Source organism: Staurois parvus, unplaced genomic scaffold (assembly GCF_062004578.1).
Source record: "Staurois parvus isolate SC_StPar_1 unplaced genomic scaffold, SC_StPar_1.0 ptg000448l, whole genome shotgun sequence".
NCBI classification, from domain to species: domain Eukaryota; kingdom Metazoa; phylum Chordata; class Amphibia; order Anura; family Ranidae; genus Staurois; species Staurois parvus.
Window position 1 is genome coordinate 471,248 of NW_028318244.1, and position 27,047 is coordinate 498,294.

Below are 27,047 nucleotides of genomic sequence, written 5' to 3' on the forward strand. Positions count from 1 at the left end.
CTCCCCTCCCATTCCATTCCATTTTCTATGGAGCAACACCCAATGGGCCCCCTTAGAATGCCTTCTGTAGACCAATTTATCATCAAATGGGCCTTCAAGGACCACCTGACCTCTCTCGTCTCCTTTTGTCTCCCTTTTCTTCTTATTCCCTCTTTCCCACACCTTCCTACCTCCCCTCCCTTTACCTAAGCCCATTGCCCTACTCACCTGCTCTCTTTTCCCCCTTCCATCCCGCCATCTGCCCTCCTTCTCCCCTCCCCATCCTACTACCTTTTCTACAGTGCAACACCCTCTCGAACACCCTCTGTAGACCAATTTACTATCAAGTGGGCTTTTGAGAACCATCTCAATACCGCCTATCTCTTGGAGACAATTCAGTCTTAAATGTTGATCTCCTGAATGTGTCTGTAGGATGTTATCTGGCGTAGTCTCTTATATGGTTGTACTTGATTGTAAACTCAAAATTCAATAAAATCTTTGTGAAAGAGTTTTTTATATCTGTATGATAGTTGCAAAACATACTTGTTGACCTAAAAAATTTAGAGATGCTCTTTGCACACTTCCTGGCTAAGGATGATACCTTTCCTTAAGATTCCAGTCCACAAAATCGTGTATGTCATCAGCCCACAACAGGAAATTTGAGCTGAGTGCCTTTTTTTGCAGATGGCACAGTATTTTTTTGTAAATTAATGCCATAAAACATGGGGTAATATGCATGCATTGCATAGATGTACTGCATATTTTTTGTTTGCCCCAACATACACTTTAAGAGACCAATTGAGCTCTACCGTCATCACACTGCATCCCTTATTTGCACAGGATCTACACGGGACATAAATGATTTGAGATACCAGACAAATCAGCCAAATGCACGTATGCTGCTCATATGGATCAATCGATCTAGTACCTGGCAGGAGGATGTTTTTGCTTAACTTGTGATGGCTGCAAGTGTTAGTCAGTCTTCAAATTGTTCTTTGTGGAGCCCCTTGAATTCCAGGCACAGCTTGGTCCCTCAATGTCTGCTCAAGAGTAATTCCTATCCCCTCCCACCACTGGTATCCACATTTCAAGTACCAAAGCCTTTACTGCCCCATTAAAGTTCTAGCATTTAACAGCAAAGTGACCAAGGATGGAACTTAGTCACAAGACAATGTGAAGATTAAGATTTCACCCCATCTATCCCTCTTGCCCATTAACATTTTTTTTGTTCCTCGTTAGCACCTCTTTTGCTAATGGGGACTGGTGATTCAGTGCTGCATGCCAGACCTGCTGCCACCAAATGATCTTGTGGTTGAACATCTTTGTGATGCCATCACATTGCCTTTGGCGTTCTCAGGCCCCCACCCTTCAATGGAAAGTGTCCATGTCACAAGACAGTGACAATCACACCTGAAGAAGGACCCTCTAACTCTACAGCATAGATAAGAGTCAAGACCCTGGAGTGTCATGTGACCATGGGTGTTGGTGGGTATTTGCAGCATGGATGAGTTGTAGTGTTTGTAGGGGAGAGACTCTGATTGAAGCACAGCTTTGGTCATGATTTGTACAGAAGTCAAGTCACCATGTACAGCTTGGCCCTAGGATCCAAGATGGTTTCACGGGGGCACAAGGATGGATTTGAAGACCAACAAGAACCTACTTTTCTGAGCTGTTGATACTGTTCCAATCTATGCTAGGTTCACTTTAATGCACACCACCATTTCCAAAAGAGTCAAGCAGGCACACCCTTCCAAGCATCAGAATCTACAATAAATTGTTTCTGGAACTTCGAGAGAAGGGGGCACTGAGAAATGGGGTCTAATATGGATTGTTCCTTTAAGAAATACACATTACTCAGTTGACTGCTCTGGAAAATTACTGTGTATAAATGTCAACTTCAGACTGCTAAATCATCTTACAAAGATATGATATTTACTGTGGAAACTACTAAACTGGTTGGTCAGGTATTTGTTTCCAGTTCTCTGAATGTTTATGCAGTTTCTGTAAATGTCTCTTCAAACACATGAAATGAAACATCAGAAAAACTGTGCCACAGATCAACGACCTTTTCTTGCAAAATTGGGTTACCTTGTGATTTGTTCAATGTCCCTCTAACTCAATTATATAACATTTGGAAAATAACATGCTCTCCCCATCCTATTACACAATTGTGACACACGTTGTGTACTGCTTCTTTATAACTGAAACCATATTCCAAAATAAGTACTCCCCCCATCCTCCCCACTTTAAAATGAAGCCAGTAATACTGCCTAAAATCAGCTGTATGGTAGATATCAGACTGAGAGTGGGAGGTTCTACACTGTGAGCCAATCAGATGCTGCTGGGTTTTACAACTGCTATCTTTCTAACCTGTTTTCAGGCAAGGGGGCTATTCAGGACAATTTGATTGAGTGACACTAATGCTGAGGGTTATTATTGTGGCCATTCACACCAACAATGGGGATTAATATTGCGACAACCAACACTAGTACTCAGGTTTATTATTTTTGCCACTGACACCAATGCTGAGAGTAACTATTACTGCCACCGATAATGGGGTCTATTTCACTTCTATTTCCTCTTCAGTGTGTGTAAAAATTACAGCAGGACTATAATTTTAGGTGCATTCCCAGCAGGAGTAAGGTAATCTTGATTCCTCTACAAAGATCTTTATCTCTAAGGGGATCTCCAGCAGGAGGAAGGAGGTCCTGATTCCTCTATACAGATCTTTATATCACTAGAGGGATCACCAGCAGGAGGAAGGAGGTCCTGATTCCACTATATAGATCTTTATATCACTAGAGGGGTCACCAGCAGGAGGAAGGAGGTCCTGATTCCTCTATACAGATCTTTATATCACTAGAGGGATCACCAGCAGGAGGAAGGAGGTCCTGATTCCTCTATATAGATCTTTATATCACTAGAGGGATCACCAGCAGGAGGAAGGAGGTCCTGATTCCTCTATACAGATCTTTATATCACTAGAGGGATCACCAGCAGGAGGAAGGAGGTCCTGATTCCTCTATATAGATCTTTATATCACTAGAGGGATCACCAGCAGGAGGAAGGAGGTCCTGATTCCTCTATATAGATCTTTATATCACTAGAGGGGTCACCAGCAGGAGGAAGGAGGTCCTGATTCCTCTATATAGATCTTTATATCACTAGAGGGGTCACCGGCAGGAGGAAGGAGGTCCTGATTCTTCTATATAGATCTTTAGTTATCACTAGAGAGATCACTAGCAGGAGGAAGGAGGTCCTGATTCGTCTATATAGATCTTTAGTTATCATTAGAGGGATCCCCAGCATGAGGAAGGAGGTCCTGATTCCTCTACATAGATCTTTACATCACTAGAGGGATCACCAGCAGGAGGAAGGAGGTCCTGATTCCTCTATATAGATCTTTACATCACTAGAGGGATTACCAGCAGGAGGAAGGAGGTCCTGATTCCTCTATATAGATCTTTACATCACTAGAGGGATCACCAGCAGGAGGAAGGAGGTCCTGATTCCTCTATATAGATCTTTACATCACTAGAGGGATCACCAGCAGGAGGAAGGAGGTCCTGATTCCTCTATATAGATCTTTATATCACTAGAGGGATCACCAGCAGGAGGAAGGAGGTCCTGATTCCTCTATATCACATGTGTCAAACACAAGGCCCATTTCATGTGGCCCTAACACCTCTCCTGCAGCTGTGGCACCCCCCTTGTCTCTGCCCCCACCTTGTCTCAGCAGTCAGCTGCAGAGAGGACAGCAGAACTCCTACTACAGATCTGCACCTCTCTGTGCAGCCGCAGCGCCCCTTCTTCTCTGCCTCCCCTGGTCTCAGTATCAAGCCGACTCTGGCTGACTGCAGCCCTCCTCTGGTCCTTCTCCAGACCCTGCACTTTCTGCTTTCCAGCTCAGCTATCAGCTTCTTCCTGGCAGCAGCACATGGTAAGGGGGCTGCATTGTGATGTAAGGGAGGGTGAGGGACTCTTAATTCTGATGGGGAGGGGGTGCAATTGACATATGATTTAAGTGGGTGTGGGATGCTCTGGACATCTAGCCCTACAAATACAACTGGCCCTTTGAGGACAACCATAATGCTGATGTGTGGCCCGCCATGAAATGGAGTTTGACACGCCTGCTCTATATGGGTCTTTAGTTATCTCTGGAGGGGTCACCAGCAGGAGGAAGGAGATCCTGATTTCTCTGTATAGATCTTTAGGTATCACTAGAAGGATCACCATCAGGAGGAAGGAGGTCCTGATTCCACTATATAGATCTTTATATCACTAGAATATCACCAGGGGGAGGAAGGAGGTCCTGATTCCTCTATATAGATCTTTACATCACTAGAGGGGTCACCAGCAGGAGGAAGGAGATCCTGATTTCTCTGTATAGATCTTTAGGTATCACTAGAATATCACCATCAGGAGGAAGGAGGTCCTGATTCCTCTATATAGATCTTTATATCACTAGAATATCACCAGCAGGAGGAAGGAGGTGCTGATTCCTCTATATAGATCTTCATATCACTAGAAGGATCACCAGCAGGAGGATGGAGGTCCTGATTCCTCTATATAGATCTTTATATCACTAGAGGGATCACCAGCAGGAGGAAGGAGGTCCTGATTCCTCTATATAGATCTTTACATCACTAGAGGGGTCACCAGGAGGAGGGAGGAGGAAGGAGGTCCTAATTCCTCTATATAGATCTTTACATCACTAGAGGGATCTCCAGCAGGAGGAAGGAGGTCCTGATTCCTCTATATAGATCTTTACATCACTAGAGGGATCACCAGCAGGAGGAAGGAGGTCCTGATTCCTCTATATAGATCTTTACATCACTAGAGGGATCACCAGCTGGAGGAAGGAGGTCCTGATTCCTCTATATAGATCTTTATATCACTAGAGGGATCATCAGCAGGAAGAAGGAGGTCCTGATTCCTCTATATAGATCTTTACATCACTAGAGGAATCACCAGCAAGAGTAGAGGTGGCCATAGATGGATCAAAATTCAGCCAGTTCAGCAGATACTGGACATATCAGGAGGTCCTGATTCCTCTATATAGATCTTAAATCGTTTAGAATATTGTGTCCAATTCCAGAGATCTCACTCACAAAAAGATATTGAGAAGATAGAACGAGTCCAGATACGGGCAACACAAATGGTGAAAGGTCCAAGAGATAAACCATATTCAGAGAGACTTCAGGAACTTCTAAGTACACACTATGGAGGAAGTTGGGGGACATGACTGAAACCTCTAATTGCATGAAGGGCACAGAGGGGCAGTATTTTCAGTAATGAACTAACATCAGGAACATAGTGACATGACCTCCAACTAGCAAGAAGAAAGTTCAAAGTGAACTTTAGAAAATGTTAATATTTCACTGAAAGAGTAGTTGATGCTTAAAGTTAGAGCAGAGGTAGTGAGCCAGTGATTTTAAACATGCTTGGGACAAACCTAGATCGATATTCAGACAAAAAGGGTTAAAAAAAAGGGGGGTAGACTTGATGGACCATTTGGTCATTTTCATTCTCCTATATTTCTATCCCAAGTATCAGATGGGAGCCACTCACATCTGCAGACTGCAGCGATAATTCCTATCCGCAGCACCTGTGTATCTGTGTATCCTCCGCCCAGGATCAGACCTCCAATTACTGCCCATTATCCCTGATAATTGCTTCCACCGATCTAATGGACAGCAGAGCCGAGGACCGTCTCTCCGGCAGTGCGGATTCATATTCTCCGGTATGACTTGTTTTTCTAGAAATTCTGATGTTACATAACTGCTGGCCTGTAGTAACCTCAGACTATTCTGTAACTGTACAATGCTCCTGTACTGCACAGAGATCCCTGCGATCGCCGCCAATTCAAACACCGCACAGGAAGTGGTGCAGTCTTTCGTCAATGCCGTAATAAAAAGGAAACAAAACAGATTTTGTCAGCATGAAGGAGGATGTGCATCGGGGCTGATGGATCCCTTCCCCCTCCTGTTTTATCTGTTTCAGGATTGGTATTTCTGTCCATCCAGTCCTGAGTTTTACACAGCTCTGCCACACAGCACAGCCCTGTCCAGCAGGGCAGGAGGCCCCCTGGTGACCCACCAACAGCAATATTTTTCGAGGGAGGGGGGAAGTATCCCACTGAAATCCAAAAGATTTCAGGTATTATTTTTCTCTGGGGGCCTCAGTTCCACGGACACCAATGATTTGAAGTCCTATTTTTTTCCGAGAGTCACTATCCCACTGACATCAATGATTTGGAGGGCTGGGAGGGTTCAGCTCTGGTGTCCACTATTCCACAGACACCAATAATTTGAAAATGTTTCACTGGTGCCTTCAATCCCATCGATACCAATGATTTGGGGAACTTCTCCTCCCTGATGTTTCCTATCCCATTGACACCAATGATTTGGGGATCTATTCCTACATGATGCCTACTATCCCACTGACACCAATGATTTGGGGTGCTATTCCATATTAATGCCTACTATTCCATTAACACAAATGATTTGGGGATCTATTCCTCCATGATGCCTACTATTCCACTGACACCAATGATTTGGGGTGCTATTTCTCCATGATGCCTACTATCCCACTGACACCAATGATTTGGGGAGGTATTCCTCCCTGATGTCTCCTGTCCCATTGACACCAATGATTTGGAGTGCTATTCCTCCATGATGCCTACTATCCCACTGACACAAATGATTTGGGGATCTATTCCTCCCTGATGCCTACTATCCCACTGATACAATGATTTGGGGTGCTATTCCTCCCTGATGCCTACTATCCCATTAACGCAAATGATTTGGGGAGCTATTCTTCTCTGATGCCTACTATCCCACTGACGTCAATGATTTGGGGTGCTATTCCTCCATGATGCTTTCTATCCTATTACCACCAATGATTTGGGGATCTATTCCTCCCTGATGCCTACTATCCCACTGATACCAATTATTTGGGGTGCTATTCCTCTCTGATGCCTACTATCCCACTGACGTCAATGATTTGGGGTGCTATTCCTCCATGATGCTTTCTATCCTAATACCACCAATGATTTGGGGATCTATTCCTCCCTGATGCCTACTATCCCACTGATACCAATGATTTGGGGTGCTATTCCTCTCTGATGCCTACTATCCCACTGACGTCAATGATTTGGGGTGCTATTCCTCCATGATGCTTTCTATCCTATTACCACCAATGATTTGGGGATCTATTCCTCCCTGATGCCTACTATCCCACTGATACCAATGATTTGGGGTGCTATTCCTCTCTGATGCCTACTATCCCACTGACGTTAATGATTTGGGGTGCTATTCCTCCATGATGCTTTCTATCCTATTACCACCAATGATTTGGAGATCTATTCCTCCCTGATGCCTACTATCCCACTGATACCAATGATTTGGGGTGCTATTCCTCTATGATGCCTACTATCCCACTGACACCAATGATTTGGGGAGCTTTTCCTCCCTGATGTCTCCTATACCATTGACACCAATGATTTGGGGATCTATTCCTCCCTGATGCCTACTATTCCACTGATACCAATGATTTGGGGTGCTATTCCTCCATGATGCCTACTATCCCACTGACACCAATGATTTGGGGTTCTATTCCTCCATGATGCCTACTATCCCATTAACACAAATGATTTGGGGATCTATTCCTCCATGATGCCTACTATCCCACTGATACCAATGATTTGGGGTGCTATTCCTCCATGATGCCTACTATCCCATTGAAACCAATGATTTGGGGATCTATTCCTCCCTGATGCCTATTATCCCACTGATACCAATGATTTTGGGTGCTATTCCTCCATGATGCCTACTATCCTACTGACACCAATGATTTGAGGTTCTATTCCTCCATGATGCCTACTATCCCATTACCACAAATGATTTGGGGATCTATTCCTCCATGATGCCTACTATCCCACTGATACCAATGATTTGGGGTGCAATTCTTCCATGATGCCTACTATCCCACTGACCCCAATGATTTGGGGTGCTATTCCTCCATGATGCCTACTATCCCACTAACCCCAATGATCTGGGGAGTTCTTCCTCCTTGGTGGCCACTGTTCCACTGACTCCAGAGATTTGAGGGTCTATAATCTTGCCTTCCCATACTTTTCTTGTGTGAATATAAACTTTTTATTTTTTACTGTTAAGGAATGGAAGGTTTTGGAGGAATCTTCTGGGCCCAGGTCCCACCAAGGTTGAGATCCACTATCTTGGAAAACATGAATGGTGTACTGATGGATGTCACTTGTTGCCCGAAATAGCTTTAATTTTTCAGACGCAGTGGCTAGACCAAAACACATACATACTTCAGCTTACACGAAAGCTTGGATCTCGGCTCCCTTTCTCCTATACGACTTGAACAGACTTGTCTCTGCTCCGTGGGTTTGTTGATAAAGGGTTTGATTTAGAATGACACTTGTATTCAAACTCTACATACTTCCAAGAAATACATTTCTCTTCAGCCTGGCTCAGCACAAACACTTAGCTCGTACGCCTAATGGACTTGTTCGCTTCCAGCCTTAGAAGCCTGTGTGAAGCCTCAGAGGACATTTGAGGACACGTACCGATTTATAAAACATAAAAGGCTCTAGACACAACAGTAGAAGCGGTCTAAAATATACACAAGGTACCTAAAATTCTCAGGCATGAACAGATAAGCATGAACAGATAAGAAAAAAAAATTAGAACCTGGGGTTTTCTTCAAAAACCTGGGAGCTCCACCAGTTTAGGCCAGGTGCCATCATTGCATATTGCATATAATACAAATCGGGACAACAATGTCCTACGATGAGCCTAATGGACGCTAGCTGCCCCATTAATCTTCTCTGCCTGTTGGGAGTTCTGCACAGCTACATCTCAGCCAGGTGACCTCAACAAAAAGACAAGAATCCAGGACAAAAAAAAGGCAGATGGTCCACTTACCTTCTCCTTCTTCTTTGAAGGATTTGGGTTGGGATACAGTAAAGCACTGCATCAGCTCGTACCGTTGCCGGGCCTCCTGGTTCTCCGTTCCCACATCGTCTGGAGGCCGAATCAGCATTCTACAATTTAATGTATGGCTGTTCCGTCGGTTGGCTTCCTGGGACCAGGGGACACCGTTCACTGGAGACAAGAAAACAAAATGAGAGCCAAAAAGATAATTATCGTAGAAAAACTGGTTTTCAATACTGCACACCATACTGAATCCATTAATCTAAAGCTCTGACCTTTCCTTCAGTCTTGCACAATTGTACCGGCTCCTCTCCTGGACTGAAATGGCTTACTCTGGTTTATCTGCATACTGCGAGCGTCTCACAATGTGCATTCAAATGTTAGAAGGTGCAGTTAGCTTGCTTGTCACTAGGAGGCTCTGTTCCCAGTATAGAATAGCCCCTTTCCAACCTGCTGCAGTACATATACTGCGGATAGATGGGCGGCTTCTGCAGGCACAGTAATGTACCTGTACACTGCTGCCTTATTTCGGGTTCAGGGCGCGCTTGCACGCTCCCATCCGCCGGCTCTGCTGTGATTGAACAGGACTTAGTCAGCAGGTCCGGGCCAATGATACATGGCCTGGACCTGCGGATGGGCTGTGTCCAATCACAGCCCAAAGCCAGGAGTGTATTTAGAATTTGTGGTGCCCTGAGGCAACACAAAAAATCTGCCACCCCCTAGCCCCCCCAGCTACGACCCAACAGCACCCCATGGCCCCTGGTGACTCCTGATCCCCCCCCCCGGCAGCTCTGTTACTGGAGTTTCACGGCTGCTCCCATGGCTCCCCTCACTCCGCTCTGCTGCCCAGGAGAACCAGCCACCATTCTTCGGGGGGGGGGGGGGTAGCGCTCCCTTTACTATGCTCTGCAGCCCAGCCCAGGTGCTAAGGAGAACCAGTGGCCATTCTCCCAACTTACATTCACCCATCAAAACATTTTGATATTTTCATAACTCCTCCCACTGCTTGCATCAAGGGTTAGGGCTCCTGAGAGAAGTATTGAGGCAAGGTGCTGTGAAGTTTTGTACAGCACTCTGCTGGCCCCTCCCACCAGCCAGGGGTGTATTTACCACAAGGCATTTGCCTAGGGTGGCATTTTTTAGGGGGGCAGCGCTGCCCCCCAGAAGAAGGGACGTATGCGGCATCAGGACCGGGTGGGATCCGAGAGAGGCTGCGGGCTGCTTGATGGTGTATGCAGAGCCCGATTGTCGTTCCCGCAGATGTCCAGAGCTGTGAAGGTGAGTGTCTCTCTCTCTGTCGCCGGTGGGGGGGGTGGGTATTTGTGAAAGGCTCTCTCAGGTGGGGGTGGGGATGGGGCAGGGGTGTTGTTGGTCACTATCAGGCTCTCTCCTTATGGAGGGGGGTCTGGTGTTGGTCTGTGTCAGGCTCTCTCCGCTGGGGAGGGGGGCGGGCGTCTGATTTTTGTGTTGCCTAGGGCAGCACAAAACCTAAATACACCACTGCTACCAGCCATCATTTGCTTGCATTGCATAGAGAAGCACAGAGACCTAGTGGCTCTAAAATAAAGATGCAATGAAAAGGTTTTATTTAAAAATGAGGGGGGAGAAAGGAACCAGCAAAAATAAGCGCATTGAATGTACTTGCTGTGTACAGCAAGTTGCAAGTGAAGGACAAAGCCTTTGCATAGGAATCAGTGTTGGCTGCTATGCCAACGCAAACACAAAAGACATACATTGTATATATAGAAGTCCAAAGTCTGACACCTTGGTTGGGCTTAGTCATACATGCAGTCATATGAAGCACATTATAAATCTTATGACGGCTAGATGCACACCATATAGCTTGTGCACTTAAAATTAATATTCCAGTTGTCATGACAGCTGATTTGCGACCTTCTTCTCTACTTAGTGTGAGCGATGCAGAGCATAGACAACAAAGTGTGAGACATAGGGAATCATTTATTCATACGTTCCACGTTCTGGGTTTTTTTTTTTGTTTTTTTTTAATGCTCCTACTCTGCAGATCAGTAGAGCCAGAGCTGGGACAAGGGGTGGGCGGAAGGGGAGGCTGCCCTGGGCGCATTGGTTTGCTGTAGGGATGGGGGCGCCTTCCTTCTGTTACAAGGCTGACAGATATAGAGACAGTGGCAGTGCAGTGGGGGTGCAGTTTGGCATGTTCACCCTAGGCACTGGATGACCTTGTCCAGGCACTGAATAGAGCACAGTGTATACAAAAATGTTTTCTCTTGGTGGCCACTCCGGCATTATACTGGCACTCACTGATCACGCTTCAATGGCACTTAAGGCATGCTAAAATGGCATACAATATTACTGACTGAGAGATACTGTAAGTTGGGCTTGTTCTAAGTGTTAAGACCTTAAAGAGTATCTCCACTTTTGCGGAGGAAAAAAACCCCAAAACATTCCCCTTTGGGTGATCTATGCACATTGCTGGGATTTTAACAAACTTTATAGCAGATTGCTACATGTTGTTGTTCTGTAGAAATAGCGGATTGTTTCATTAGAATGATTCTGAAAGAGAAGGTCTGGGTCACCTGGAGCACTCTCAGGGTTCTGACGAGAAAAGCTGCAGGGTCTGCATCCCCTTGGGGAGTATCTTGACAAAACTGAAATTCCTATTGCAGGCAGTGCTATTAAATCTGACTTGTATCTTAGTGCAGAATTCCGGGACAATCAGTGAGCCAATCACACAAGCAGCAAATTAAGTTTCTGGGAACGTTCTGTACACTGACGGTATACAGAATGCTTCCAGGTTGCCATATTGTACAGATTTGTTTTAAATTATTTTGCTACATTTTTTTCCATGGAAGTAATCATAAAACGATATCCTTATTTTCTAAAAATAATTCATACACATCCACTACCTAATGGACCTGTAATCTATTTTTTATGAAATTCTTTCTTGTGTTTTTCTGCCTCCTTTTAACGTTCTCTGTCAGCTTCTGAACCTCTCCTTAATTGCAGTCTTGTGCACTGATTTATGCATGATACCAATTCCATAGTCCTTAGTCCATCTTGGGAATGGGATCATGGAGAACTAATGTAGCCACCCTCTAACAGGAAGTCAGGAAAAAAAAAAGTGTTGGGTTCATCTAGAACTCAGTTACCGGTGTTGGGTTCATCTAGAACTCAGTTACCGGTGTTGGGTTCATCTAGAACTCAGTTACCGGTGTTGGGTTCATCTAGAACTCAGTTACCGGTGTTGGGTTCATCTAGAACTCAGTTACCGGTGTTGGGTTCATCTAGAACTCTATCAGTATTGGGTTCATCTTGAACTCCATTATCATTGTTTAGTTCATAATGAACTCCATTATCAGCGTTTGGTTTATCTGGAATTCAAATATGAGTGTTGAGTGCATCTAGAACTCAGTCATCAGTTTTGGGTTAATCTAGAACTCCATTATCAGCGTTGGGTTTATCTGGAATTTAATTATGAGTGTGGTGTCCATCTAGAACTCAATTATCAGTGTTGGGTTAATCTAGAACTCCGTAATTAGTATTGGGTCCATCTAGAACTTAAATTATCAGTGTTGGGTAAACCTACAACTCAATTATCAGTGTTGGGTTCATCTAGAATTCAATTATCAGTGTTGGATTAATCTAGAATTCAATTATGGGTGTTGGGTTCATCTAGAATTTAGTGATCAGTGTTGGGTTCATCTAGAACTCAGTTATCAGTGTTGGGTTAATCAAGAAACCAGTTATCGTTGTTGGAATCATCTAGAACTCAATCATTTTAGGGTTCATCTAGAACTCAATTATCAATGTTGGGTTCATATAGAATTGAATTATGAGTGTTGGGGCCATCTAGAATCAGTTACCAGTGTTGGGATTTATCTGGAACTCAGTTATCAGTGCTGGGTTCATCTAGAACTAAGTTACCAGTGTTGGGTTCATCTAGAACTAAGGTATCAGGGTTGGGTTCATCTAAAACTCAATTATCAGTGTTGGGTTCACCTAGAACTCAATTATCAGTGTTGGGTTGAATGACCCACCTCTGAAAAGATACATGCAGACCATTCTATTTACTACTAAAGAACATGTTCATGACATTTACACACCATACACATGTGGTGGTGTGCAGGAAAAGCCAGCTGAACGAACATAGTGTGAACAAGCCCCCAAGATCTGAGAGTGATATCAGTGTAAGGTGTTAGGTCCGTTACCTAGAGATTTGGGGAGAAGATTTTTGACAAACTCATCATGGTCCCCAACATGCAGAATGCTGTAAATGCTGTCTTTCATCAGCTCCTCCTGCTTGTAGCCCAGATAGTTGGTGACGTTTTCCGAGACGAACACAATACGGCCTTCCTGGTTCACAACGAAGAAGAATCCATCCAGAGCCTGAAAGGAAGAAAATGAGGGAAAGTTTGTCATTCTGTTCACAAATCTGTATAGAACAGTCCTTAGCCCTACACAGAAAATATAATATCTGTCATTTACAGTAGGAAACCAATGTCAGCTCCATATTCCAACTCTGTCTACGGAAGACCAGGATAATGTGTGGTGCTGTCTTATGTTAATACCATCAGCAATTAGTAGGTTGATTCAATTGTACATTGTCCATCAAACAAACAAAAAATGGGACACATCTCCACTTTTGACTCTATAAGATGGATGTTGTACAATTGGAATTATCCAATTATTAATAATTTTTGAAGACCAGAAGCTCACCTATACGAAGTTAGGAAGTAGAAAGTTAATGTTGGAGAGGTCAAGCTGAACTTCAAGAGTTATCTTCATTGTCAACTTAGTCAAGCTTGACATGATGTAATTATCTATTTCTTATACTGGGAGGACTTAAGGGGATGCGGAAACCCAATGCGAGCAGCTTCCACTCTGTGCATGGACCACAGGGGGTTTCTTGCTGGGCACTACCGCCATTCATTAAACATCCTGCATCTTTTTAATCAATACAAGGCATTCTTTGATTGGATGAGGGTAGATCATGATGTCACCTGCCCCTTCCTCTACCATGCAGAGAACACCTTGTATTCGTTGAAAAGAATACAAGCTGTTCCCTGAATGGCGGCGGTGCTGAGCGACCCTGCTGTGGTCAGTGTGCAGAGGTGAATCTGCTCTCACAAGACTCAGAAGATCGTAGATATTGCTTTATGTAGGATGAGTCACTACAGTGGTTTCCAGCATCAGATATAAGATATGGATAATAACCGTGCCAAGCTGGACCAATGTAAGATAACGGAAGTTTAGTGAACAGTTCCTATTCCCATACAAACAGTTATACACAACGTTTCCCACAGGAATATTCTAGTATAGTGTGGCTACTACTCTTTATCTTATGTGCCAGGGGCCTCCAAAATATGATCCAAGGACCACATCTGGCTTGTTACAAGAATTTATCTGGCTGGCAGAAACTATCCTTGAAAATACCCTGGCCGGCTGGGGATAATCTGATGGTCACTCCTGAATCTAAGAAGGGGACTCTGATGGTCACTCCTGGATCTAAGGGGGGGGCTGAGATGGTCACTCCTGGATCTAAGGTAAGGGGGACTCTGATGGGCATTCCTGGATCTAAGAGAGGGTCTCTGATGGTCACCCCTGGATGTAAGGGGATACTCTGATGGTCACCCCTGGATGTAAGGGGGTACTCTGATGTCACTCCTGGATCTAACAGGGTACTTTGATGGTCCCTACTGGATCTAAGAGGGTACTTTGATGGTCACACCTGGCTCTAAGGGGGGACTCTGATGGGCACTCCTGGATCTAAGAGGGGGTCTCTGATGGTCATTCTTGGATGTAAGGGGATACTCTAATGGTCACTTCTGGATCTAAGGGGGTACTCTGATGGTCACTTCTGGATCTAAGGGGGTACTCTGATGGTCACTTCTGGATCTAAGGGGGTACTCTGATGGTCACTTCTGGATCTAAGGGGGTACTCTGATGGTCACTTCTGGATCTAAGGGGGTACTCTGATGGTCACTTCTGGATCTAAGGGGGTACTCTGATGGTCACTTCTGGATCTAAGGGGGTACTCTGATGGTCACTTCTGGATCTAAGGGGGTACTCTGATGCACACTTCTGGATCTAAAGGGGTAGTCTGATGGTCACTCCTGGATCTAAAGGGGTAGTCTGATGGTCACTCCTGGATCTAAGTCTGGGTCTCTGACAGTCACTCCTGGATCTAAGAGGGGTTCTCGGCTGGTCACTCCTGGATGTAAGGGGATACTTTGATGGTCCCTCCTGGATCTAAAAAGGGTACTTTGATGGTCCCTCCTGGATCTAAGGGGATACTTTGATGGTCACAACTGAATCTAAGGGAGGACTCTGATGGGCACTACTGGATCTAAGAAGGGGTCTCTCATGGTCATTCTTGGATGTAAGGGGATACTCTGATGGTCACTCCTGGATCTAAGGGAGGACATTGATGTAAGAATGTAAATAAGGACATTTTACAAAGCTGTTTTTTTGTCCTGGAATATTTATAAAATCCAAATTTTGGCCCTCATACTAAAAAGTTTGGAGACCCTCTCCAATATACCAAACAGATATATGTGTACTGGGAAGAGGGAGTTGTGGTAAAGTGATGACTACCTGGTGTCAGAGGTCAGATATAATATGACACCCCCTAATGAGATGCATTTTGAGTGGTTGAGCAGGAGATATGTTTGGAGCATAATACACAATCTATTATTAACATCAGAGCAAAATATGAGTGGAGTACATCTCATCCCATTCCTCTTTAGACATAGTAAGTAGTAGGATCTACCATGTAGTCTGAATAGGCTAGGAGGTAAATCTAGCTCATTGTGTAGCAATAGCAATAGAGAGTGGAACTGACCCTTTAGGTACCATGCAACTTTACCACTCCTATTAGTGGGTATTCAGAGATTGCAGCCATCAGTAGATCACTATTAGAGGTGATCTGTTGCTGCACAGCTTCAAGGGGGGCTCTGGATCTGGTTTCCATTGACCAGCTCGATTTTACACTTGTGTTAGCCCTCTGAAAAATTATTCCTAATGGATCACTTTTCAAAGAGCATTTGGCAGGTGGTGAGGGGCCATAGGTCTCCTTCTCACCACCATTGCACAGGAACCATGTTTGTGGCGTGGCCCTGCTCAGTTGTTTACAGGCACTAGTGTCAACAGAACATGATTGAGGGGGAGACAAGTAGTTAAGGGGGAGCTGTTGGGGGGCAAAAAAATGCAGAGGCCATATTACGTTTCATTGCATTTTGTATTGGAACGTGTGTTTTTGCCCAAACGCAGAAATGATGCAGCAAGAAAGATTATTCTGGAACTCAATGCACTAATGTAGAAAGCTTTATGGATTATAATGGTAACTAGTTATAATAATCTTTTAGCACACTGTGGCCCTGCACTGTAGTACATAGAGAGCGCAATGATGTGAATGGGCCCTAAAAGGCATAATATGCGCAACCAAGATATCTCCAAATCAAAAGAAAATCAGAAGTAGGCTTATTGCCTTAAGTACTTGGGTCCCTGGGAGAAAAAAGGCCCATGGTGGTTAAGCCAACAAGCTTATGGCAGGAGAGCCTGGAAAGGGTTAAGGGTGCCCTCGTGCCTCTCTCCGCCTAGATGTGCAGGCCCCGGTGACGTAGCACTCACAGCTGTTCACGGCGTTCCTCCATCGCTGCGAGATGGGCCTTGTTGTGCTGCCAGCACACATCCTTGTTATGTCACGGCAGGGAACAGCCTGGAAAGCCGAGCATGCAACCCTTCCAGGCCTCCAATCAGCAATGCTGGCTGTTTGACTGGCCCCGGGCCTAATACAACAGCATCTAATGTACCACGGTAATTATTAACAAGTGCTATAGCCAAAACAGGAAATATGAAAACCACGCTCAACTGTGAAAAGAAATCTCTGACATCCACTCCCAGCACACACAGGGCAGGCCTGGGCCAGCGAATTCCTCCCATTAACTCTGTGGCAGCCATATTGCTAATGACGGCCTGCTCTGTGCCGTTCAAGCCAGCTATGGTCCTCATTAACCTTGATATGGCTACCACACTCCCAGCACACACAGGGCAGGCCTGAGCCAGCGGATTCCTCCCATTAACTCTGTGGCAGCCATATTTCTACCGACAGCCTGCTCTGTGTGGCCTAGGCCAGCTATGGTCCTCATTAACCTTGATATGGCCACCACACTCCCAACACACAGGGCAGACTCGGGCCAGCGGATTCCTCCTGTTAACTCTTTGGCAGCCATATTGCTAATGATGGCCTGCTCTCTGTAGCCTAGGCCAGCTATGGTCCTCAGTAACCTTGATATGGCCACCAAACTCCCAACACAGAGGGAAGACCTGGGCCAGCGGATTCCTCCTGTTAACTCTGTGGCAGCCATATTCCTACCGACAGCCTGCTCTGTGTAGCCTAGGCCAGCTATGGTCCTCACTAACCTTTATATGGCCACCAAACTCCCAACACACACAGGGCAGACCTGGGTTAGAGGATTCTCCCCTTAACTCTGCAGTGGCTATATTGCTACCGACGGCATGCCCTATGTGGCCTAGGCCAGCTATGGTCCTCATTAACCTTGTGATGGCCACCACATTCTCAGCACACACAGGGCAGGCCGTGCCAGTGAATTCCTCCTATTAACTCTGGGACGGCCATATTGCTACTGATGGTCTTCTCTGTGTGGCCTAGTTCAGCTATGGCACTCAACCTAGATATGGCCACCAAACTCCCAGCACACACAGGACAGACCTGGGCCAGAGGATTCCTCCTGTTAACTCTGCATCTGCCAAATTGCTACTGACAGCGTGCTCTGTGTGTGGCCCAAGCCAGCTATGGCTCTCATTAACCTTGATATGACTACCACACTCCCAACACATGGCACGGTAAGGGGTTAGAAGAGAGGTAAAAAGAGATTTACTCTTTGTGGTGGCTGTAACACTAGAACAGGAGGATAAAAGTTCTGATGGCAAGATGACTGTCCTTGACCCACCTCTTTCATTCATTGGATTTCAGGCCTTTCAATCATGGAGGCTCAGCATTACATGTGGGAATTACTGAGGGTGGTCAGCATACAAATATGGTCTGCCTAAGAATGCTAACTCCTCCAGACTAAAACCACCCTTCTAGGAATTTTAGTATGTCCATAACTCCTCTCAAGGACCAGCCCACTGCTTACATCAGGGCTGTGGGATCTTGAGAAGAGTATTGAGGCAGGGAGCTATGATGTTTTTAGGAAGCTATGTACAACCCTACCACCAGCCATGATATGCCTGCATTGCATACAGAAGCACAGAGTCCCAATGATGACACCATCAGTTTGCTGCAGTCAGGAGGACGCATTTCTCACACATTAAAGAAAATGGACATTCTTTGGAGGATGTGGGGTGAGCATTTTGGACAAAGAGGACAACTAGAGCATAAGAGGCATAAAAGAGGTAATCTATGTAATTAACAACTATCCCTGAACAGAGGTGTGGGCCTTCAACACCATCTGACTTCCACATATAATTTCTTTTTACATCTCTACCCTGGCATTTTACACCAATTCACCCCTTCAGCCATGGACATTTTACACCTAAGAAGCCTTCCTGACACCAAGGATGGGAATAGGTAACTAGAACAGGGTGGTTTCATAACATTTACACCCTCCATCCTGTTTTTGGACCTAACCTTTCCTTGGTGATTGGATCAAAGTGTTGGTGCTACCTGTTTGGATATAAATGCCAAGGTATCCTCCTGGCTTTTCCTCTTTGGAAATTAAGAATTGGTTTGGAAAAGCTAAGAAATGTCTTCACAGTTACAGAACATGTGCAGTTGAATGTGACCAACAACCACTAGATAATATTCACATTTCAATTGACTTTTTCATTAATAAAGATGTTTTGGTACTTATTAAAGCCATATCTTCAGTTCTAATGAAAGTCAGGTAGATACACCAGAATTTATATCCACACAGGTGGCACTGACACCTTAGTCCAATCACCATGAAATATATCATTCCAATCATTAGTACTGAAGAAGTGGCATCAGGAAGCTACCAAAGGTCTTCAGCAATACAGAACAAGTCCAGTTGAATGTGACCAAACTCACCAAATACCACTAGGTCATAGTTACATTCCACTTAACTTTTTCTGTAACATTAAAGAAGCTTATCCAAGACACTTTACTTCTAATGAATGTCACGTAGATACCCCAAAATTTATATCCACACAGAAAGCACTGACACTCACCATGAAATGTGTTGAGGTAGATGATTGCCCAAGAACAGGGCAGGAGGATCAACATCTGCCTTGACATATTCCATGGTGATTGTATTAAAGTGTCGGTACTACCTGTATAGATGTAAATGTTGGGGTATTTTCCTATGACTTATTAGAACTGGAGACGTAGCTTGAAGATGCTATGAAATGTCTTCAGATTCCACTGGACACGTGTAACATTAAAGATGTTTTGTTGTATATTCAAGCCACTTCTTTAGTTCTAATGAATTTCACGTAGATAGCCCAGAATTTATATCCACACAGGTAGCATTAACACACTAACCCAATCACCATGAAACGTGTCTTTCCACTTAATGGAGTTGAAGAAGTTGCTTGGAGAAGCTACAAAAGGTCTTCAACAATACAGAACAAGTCCAGTTGAATGTGACCAATTACTACCAGATAATAGACACATTACATTGGACTTGTTCTGTAATGTTAAAAGATATTTCATAGCTTATCCAAGCCACTTCTAGTGAGTTCTAATGAGTGTCAGGAAGAAACCCCAAAATTTATATCCACACTGGTAGCACCAACACTTTAATCCAATCACCATGAGTTATTCCAAATATTAGAAATGAAGAAGTGACTTGGATAAGCTATGAAAGGCATTGCAGAACAAGTCAAGAATGTGACCAAATACTACTACCATATTTGGGATGAAGATACCTTTAGGCCCCCCTTTTGTTGGTGACAGTAATGGCCTCTCTATATATTGATGGCGATTAGTGTCTCAAGCACATCAGAGGTCCGTCAGCATCAAATTGCAGAGTGAACCCTTGCTATGAAGCCCTGTTTGGACAGACAGACAAATATCTCTGAAAGCATCAGTTCCGGAAAATTATCTGTTGACTGTGGCTGCTGTGGGTGATACAATCTATACTATCTACCAAAATATGACATATCAGATTTGGCCTGCCTCACGTTTGAAGGAAAATGTCCGAGGTTTAGAAACGTTTAGGCCACCTCCCTATGTCAGAAACAGTAATGACCTGTCTCTATGTTGCTGCCATTAATGTATTGGGCACATCAGGGACCTGTCAGCATCAAATTACAGAGTGAGCCCTTGCTTTAAAGCGCAGTGTGGGCAGATAGACAAATATCTCTGAAAGTATCGGTTCCTGTAAGCTCTCCATTTAATGCATAGGAATGTACATTACTTCTTCTACTAGTATAAAACAGGTCTGCTCTCAAAGGCTCCTGCAGAGATCAAACAGTCAGCCATCAGAGAACAGACGACGTGGCGCATTTGAAGCGAATCAAGGTACATGTGGGGTAGCTGATAAAAAATGCTTGATATGTATGCCCCACAAGTGGCACGCCTGGGAGGTTGTATCAGAGCTGGCTGCTTTTAAAGGATGAACATTTAAAAGAAACTGTATAGGGCCCTACATGGGCAACGTAAAGGTTCTGTATGAAGGCCAAATCCATCTAAAAATAACCAGCATGGTTCATGGCAAACTGACGTTATTTTTTTGTCTTTCTTTGGAGAAATCCAGTGGCAACATAGACTATATGGCCAAATGACCATCACAGCTACCAATATGGCTAATTGTATGTAGACTTCTCTTCAAATCATGGAGTTAATGTGTTTCCATTGAAGGATACTGTTAATACTATGATAAATAAGGACCATGCAGACCCTGTGACAACAGTTTGGTCTGCCAGCTGGTCCAGCAGTCTGGGGATTTGAAATTCCTGCTATTTTCCCTCTTCTCCATCAGCACTTCCAGATTGGACCAGATAGATTCTGATTGGTCAGTGCTGTCAATGAACTAACACTTTAAGGTTCTCTTCTGTTCTAACATGATGGGACTGCTGTGCCAGCTTAATAAAGTCATGGTTTGATCTGTTTGGTGTGCAGGAGCCCTGACCGCAACCCTACTGAACACCTTTGGGATGAATTAAAACGTCAATAGTGGACCAGGTTTTCTCATCCAGCATTAGTACCTGACCTCACAAATGGGCACAAATTCCCAAAGAAGCCTTCCAAAATATCATGAAAAGTGTTCTCAGAAGAGTGGAGGATGCTACATCCCAAAGTGGAAAAGGTGACTTCTCTGCTACGGCCTTGCGAAAAGAGGTGGAGAAAAAAATCTTGTAATTACAGAGCTCTATAAAAGGCCTTATCTTAAGGCTTTAGCTGGCAACACACATTTAGATTTTTGAAGGTTCATTCATCAGAACATTCTTCAAGAACATTCTTTCTTGTCATCGGGTCAGTTAATTTCATCTGAAAGTCCTTAACCAGTTCTCGTCAGCCATACGCAAATATGTGGACTCTCAGTGGGTGGGCACAGCGCCTTATGCTCTCCCAACACAGTTACTGGCAGGTACCAGAAAAGCTCCCAATGCATACTTGCAATTCCGATCATGTGACTGCCAATCACAGTGGTCATATGGTCAGAATTCCTGTCTCCACCTCCCGCCATTTAGAACCTCTTAAAGGACCAGGAAGCAGCAGAGGAAAGAGGTTAGTTAACATTTCATCCAGGTCTGCTACTTGAATGGAATCACAGACATAATAAACAGGTTTCATTACAATATGCAATATTTTTTTCCAAATGAAAACCCAAATCGCAATTAGAATTTTGTTCATTCAAGAAAAAGTTCCATCCTGCTTCTTCAAATGTTCTCATTGCTACAGTCAAAAATGAATGTCGATTTGATCCTACTAACCATTAGAAAACTGAACAAACGTTCTGAAAATGAACAATTTCTAACAAAATTCTGCCACTTTATGGCCAGCTTTAGTCTAAAGCAGTGGTCTCCAAACTGCGGCCCGGAGGCCGGATGTGGCCCTTTGCTTGCCTTTATCAGGCCATTGGGGCACAATTCCACCCACTGATACAAGGCACTATTCCTTCTAAAGACACCGACAATGGGGTATAATTACGGTTACTGATACCAACAATAGGGCACAATTCCTGCCAATGATGGGGTGCTATTCCTACAACTGACACCAATGATGGAGCACTATTCGTACCACTGACACCAATGTTATGGTACTATTCTTCACACTGACACCAAAGATAGGGCAATATTTCTACCACTGACATTAATGTTATGGAACTATTCTTCCCACTGACACCAATGATGGGGCACTATTCCTCCCACTGACACCAATGATGGGGCACTATTCCTCCCACTGATAGCAATGATTGGGCACTATTCCCCCACTGATACCAATGATGGGGCACTATTCCCCCACTGATACCAATGATGGGGCACTATTCCTCCCACTGATACCAATGATGGGGCACTATTCCTCCCACTGATACCAATGATGGGACACTATTCCTCCCACTGATACCAATGATGGGGACACTATTCCTCCCACTGATACCAATGATGGGACACTATTCCTCCCACTGATACCAATGATGGGGCACTATTCCTCCCACTGATACCAATGATGGGGCACTATTCCCCCACTGATACCAATGATGGGGCACTATTCCCCCACTGATACCAATGATGGGACACTATTCCTCCCACTGATACCAATGATGGGGCACTATTCCTCCCACTGATACCAATGATGGGGCACTATTCCTCCCACTGATACCAATGATGGGGCACTATTCCTCCCAATGATACCAATGATGGGGCACTATTCCCCCACTGATACCAATGATGGGGCACTATTCCCCCACTGATACCAATGATGGGGCACTATTCCTCCCACTGATACCAATGATGGGGCACTATTCCTCCCACTGATACCAATGATGGGGCACTATTCCTCCCAATGATACCAATGATGGGGCACTATTCCCCCACTGACACCAATGATGGGGCACTATTCCTACCACTGACACCAATGATGGGGCACTATTTCTCCCACTGACACCAATGATGGGGCACTATTCCTACCACTGACACCAATGTTATTGAACTATTCCTCTCACTGACACCTATTGTATGGAACTATTCTTCCCACGGACACCAATGATGGGGCACTATACCTTTCCCTGATACCAACAATGGGGCACTAATCTTTTCCCTGATCCCAATAATGGGCACTATTTTTTCCCCTACTACCAAGCATGCATCACTATTCCTCCCATCAATACCAATGATGAGGCATTGTTTATTCCCATTGACGTCAGGGCTTTTTCTACTCACATTGGCCACAATCCGGCCTCCTCAAAGTCTGCAGGACAGTAAACTGGCCTTTTGTTCAGAAAGTTTGGAGACATCTGGTCTAAAGGTTCAGTCAGACAACTGGAGCCTTAAATCAGGCCATCTTTGATGTACTATCTCTTTGTCTCACCTATAGTGCTCTGGGTATTCCTTCTCATACATGGGATTTTTTTTTTTTTTTAATATTTATTTGTACCTTTTTTCATCATTTACACCTCATTGCTGCTAATCTTTTTACTTCTTTTAATCCTTTACTGCTCCAATAACCGCATGACATTTCTCAGTGTTGGCTTTCTTGATGTTGATAACAGTAGACCATGCCTTCGTAGTCACTGTGATAACAGTAGACCATGCCTTCGTAGTCACTGTGATAACAGTGGACCATGCCTTCGTAGTCACTGTGATAACAGTAGACCATGCCTGTGTAATCTGTGTTGGAAGGGCTGCTTGTAGTCTCTACCGGAAGCCCATGTGACATGGTGACAACACAAGAACACAAGTGGGAGACAGGGACACAGCGTTGTCACCCTATAACAAGAAGTGCCTGAACAAGGACCTTTACGGCAGGATCACCAGTGATTTAGCATATTAAAAAAATCTGAAAAATCACTTTTGAAATTCATTTAACATTTTAAATAAAACGCATATGAGATTTTACCGACAACTACAACCGTAAAGCTTCAGTTACAGGTTTGTGAAGTCATCGCGACCATCAAATTGAAATCTCCAGATTTTTTTGTTTTTCTGCTCAGCCAGTAACAGAGAGCGACTGCTGATCGGTATGCTGTGCGATCAGCACAGGAAGCGCACACACACACAAACACACACACACACGGCTCTGTCAGACAGTGTTTGCGGTTTCGCTCTCCCGCCAGCATACTGTCACATGTGTAAATCCTTCCAGCCGCTCATAACTGGAAGTGGATCAAATAATGAATTTGCTGAAGCAGCTCTTCACATCTCCTAATTGCCAGCAGTCAACAGTAAGGTGTGTTATCACACGGCTGCCAGGCAGTAAAACTTTATCGGCTGCTCAGTGTTTCTGGCTGGTGGAGAGACTATTATCATTATTCTAATTTTTTTTTTTTTTTAAGTTCTAGACAAGACGAAGTTCCAAGTGGTAGTACAGGGGGCGTTTTTTTAACTATTAAAAGTAAATATCATCACTCATTTTTTTTTTCATAATACATAGTTACATAGTTAGTCTGGCTGAAAAAAGACAAAAGTCCATCCAGTTGAACCATAGAAAAAAAAATTATAAGAAGGGAAACTCCAGCCAAAATTTTTTTTTTATTTAATTTTGGTATACAATGCCAAAAGATTAGGCCCTTGATCAACTTTTTATTACAAGCATTGGTAGCAAAGAAATTATTTGTCAAGTTCTTTTTATGGTGGTTGAACTATATGGACTGGTGTCTTTTTTTTTTCAAACTCAGGTAGGACCCTATAGTCCTGCACAGCCAGGCATCACACATCTTTACAAAGAGCTTGCATCCAGAGTCAGAAATCGTTTCTTGAGCTTTGGTTTTGTTGTTTATTGAGGGGATTTGAACTGGGATAGGGTTGGGGGTGTACAGGGTGCCCAAGGGTACTGACAAACAGGACAACTTCCTGGAACTATTTACAAGCCTTCTCTGAAGCACAGTCTTTGTTGGAGAGCTAGCCAGTGTCTCCTTAGTGTACTACCCCAGACCCTAGATGAACTTCTCTTCACCCAGCAATCTGGAGGTATCCCTGAACAGGGGATCCGGTCACTTTAAGAGTTTCACAGTCACTGGTTGATAGCTACACTGGTTTTCCACCAAAGTGCTCCGTCCCCTATCTGTCCAGGGGGCTGTAGGTGTACTTACTCAGATTTTCTCCTGTACCACTTGGGGTTGGCTGCTGCTACCAGGCCTATCAGCTGGGCTGCTCCATCCCTGCCATACAGGGAAGCACAGTCTTTGTTGGAGAGCTATCCAGTGTCTCCTTAATGTGCCACCCCAGACCCTAGATGAACTTCTCCTCTTCACCCAGCAATCTGGAAGTATCTCTGAATAGGGGATCCGGTTCCTGTCACTCTAAGAGTTTAACAGTCATTGGTAGTTAGCTAAACTGTTTTTCCACCAAACTGGTTTTCCACCAAAGTGCTCCTTCCCCTATCCGCCCAGGGGGTGTAGGTGTACTCACTCAGATTTTCTCCTGTACCACTTGGGGTTGGCTGCTGCTACCAGGCCTATCAGCTGGGCTGCTCCTTCCCTGCCATACAGGCGGTCCTCTCTCAGGGGGCCAGTGAGCTCTGAGCTTTCCTTCCATCCAGCTCCAGGCCTGCAGGTAGGTCCCATCCCACTGGGCCTCCTTGCAGCCATCTTCCTCACAGCCTCACATCTTCCTCTCTCCTTCTCCCACCCAACCCTCCTCTTACTGGACAGGCTCACTCATATTTAAGGGCTATCCTTACCCCTTGCCAAGCCTTGCCAACAGGTTGGGCATTTGTCAGAGCCCCTTGAATATGCAGATCAGCCACTCCTTACACCCGCCTACTGCTTCTAGAACTTTCTCCAAAGTTCTAGGCAGGGGGATGTCTCAGAAGGCTGAGTCTGCAGAGCCTTCCAGCTCCTGACTGAGATTTGACCCCTCTGACTATTACACCTGGGCTGCTATTCAGCCCCTGTCTACCCATTAGGATCTAGCTCCCCCTGGCTGAGTTGGAGGGCTCTACTCTCAGTATGTAACTATGTATCAGATTGTATAATGAATAAATATAATTTATTGATACAAAAATGTAATACCTAACAGTAAAATCCTCACAAGTACTGCATATACAAAACATGAAATAACGGTGTATACAGACTCTAGGTTACATATAGCCACCTATGTCCATATGTGATCACAACAGTTTTCGCATTGTTACCAAAGATACAAGAGACGTTCAAGAGTCTACGTGTTTCACAGGATATCTGTTTCCTCAGGACAATAGTGTCCTCTTGAAGTTTGGTAGTTATCTTGTCCAAAAGGCTTAAAGTGGTTGTAAACCTCATACATAAAATATGAACTAACCCCTCTATAGTGCGTATGTACCAGAGCATTAAGTGTCATTTCTGTCTGCTGCCTCATTCCTCTGCTATCAGCATGAGTTACTTCTGACAAGTTTTCCTGACACCAAGAGAAAAAAGGTGACGGGAAGGGAGCTCCAGCTCACATTCTGCGTTTGACAGCCACAGCTCTGTTCCCCTGTGCTGTGTGAAGGTGGTGTGTCCTTTCCCTCCAATCAGCTCTCAAGGCTCTGCAGTGTGTAACTTTAGCTCTCTGCACCCTGCTTTCTGACAGCTCAGACATGCTTTATAAATGTTGGATTTGAGCTGATGTAGAGAAGAGAAGACTGCAGATAAACAGGAACAACTTATGTAGGAGGATTTGTTTAATTTCTGTGTGTCACCTGGGGCCAGTCACTTCACTGGGTAGATGGGAGGGTTTACAACCACTTTAAGTATTTTGGACAAGATGCCTACCAATCCTCAAGAGGACACTATAGTCCAGAGGAAGTTGGGGATCTCACAAAATGCGTAGACATTCTGAAGGTCTCTTCTTCAGCATTATAGTGACCTCTTGAAGTTTAGTAGGTATCTTGTATAAAAGGCTTAAGCCTTTATCCCCAAGGAAGCAGGTGATCCCACAAACCGTCTAGCCATTCAGGAGATGTCTTCCTCAAGATATTAGTGACCTCTTGAAGTTTGGTAGGTATCTTGTCCAAAAGGCTTA

The 27,047-nt window shown here is 44.5% G+C and overlaps 1 protein-coding gene across 4 annotated transcripts in view; it reads right to left on the reverse strand.

Annotated features, from left to right (window-relative positions):
- The window catches only part of NCOA1 (nuclear receptor coactivator 1), a 641,218-nt gene that overhangs the window by 78,501 nt on the left and 535,670 nt on the right, over nucleotides 1-27,047 (reverse strand). For all 4 annotated transcript variants that reach the window (XM_089688167.1, XM_089688169.1, XM_089688166.1 and 1 more), the window contains 2 exons: nucleotides 13,127-13,304; nucleotides 8,931-9,110 (listed from right to left, as the gene is read on the reverse strand). In XM_089688167.1, coding sequence (XP_089544293.1) covers nucleotides 8,931-9,110; nucleotides 13,127-13,304 — 358 coding nt within the window. The remainder of the gene's footprint in view (nucleotides 1-8,930; nucleotides 9,111-13,126; nucleotides 13,305-27,047) is intronic.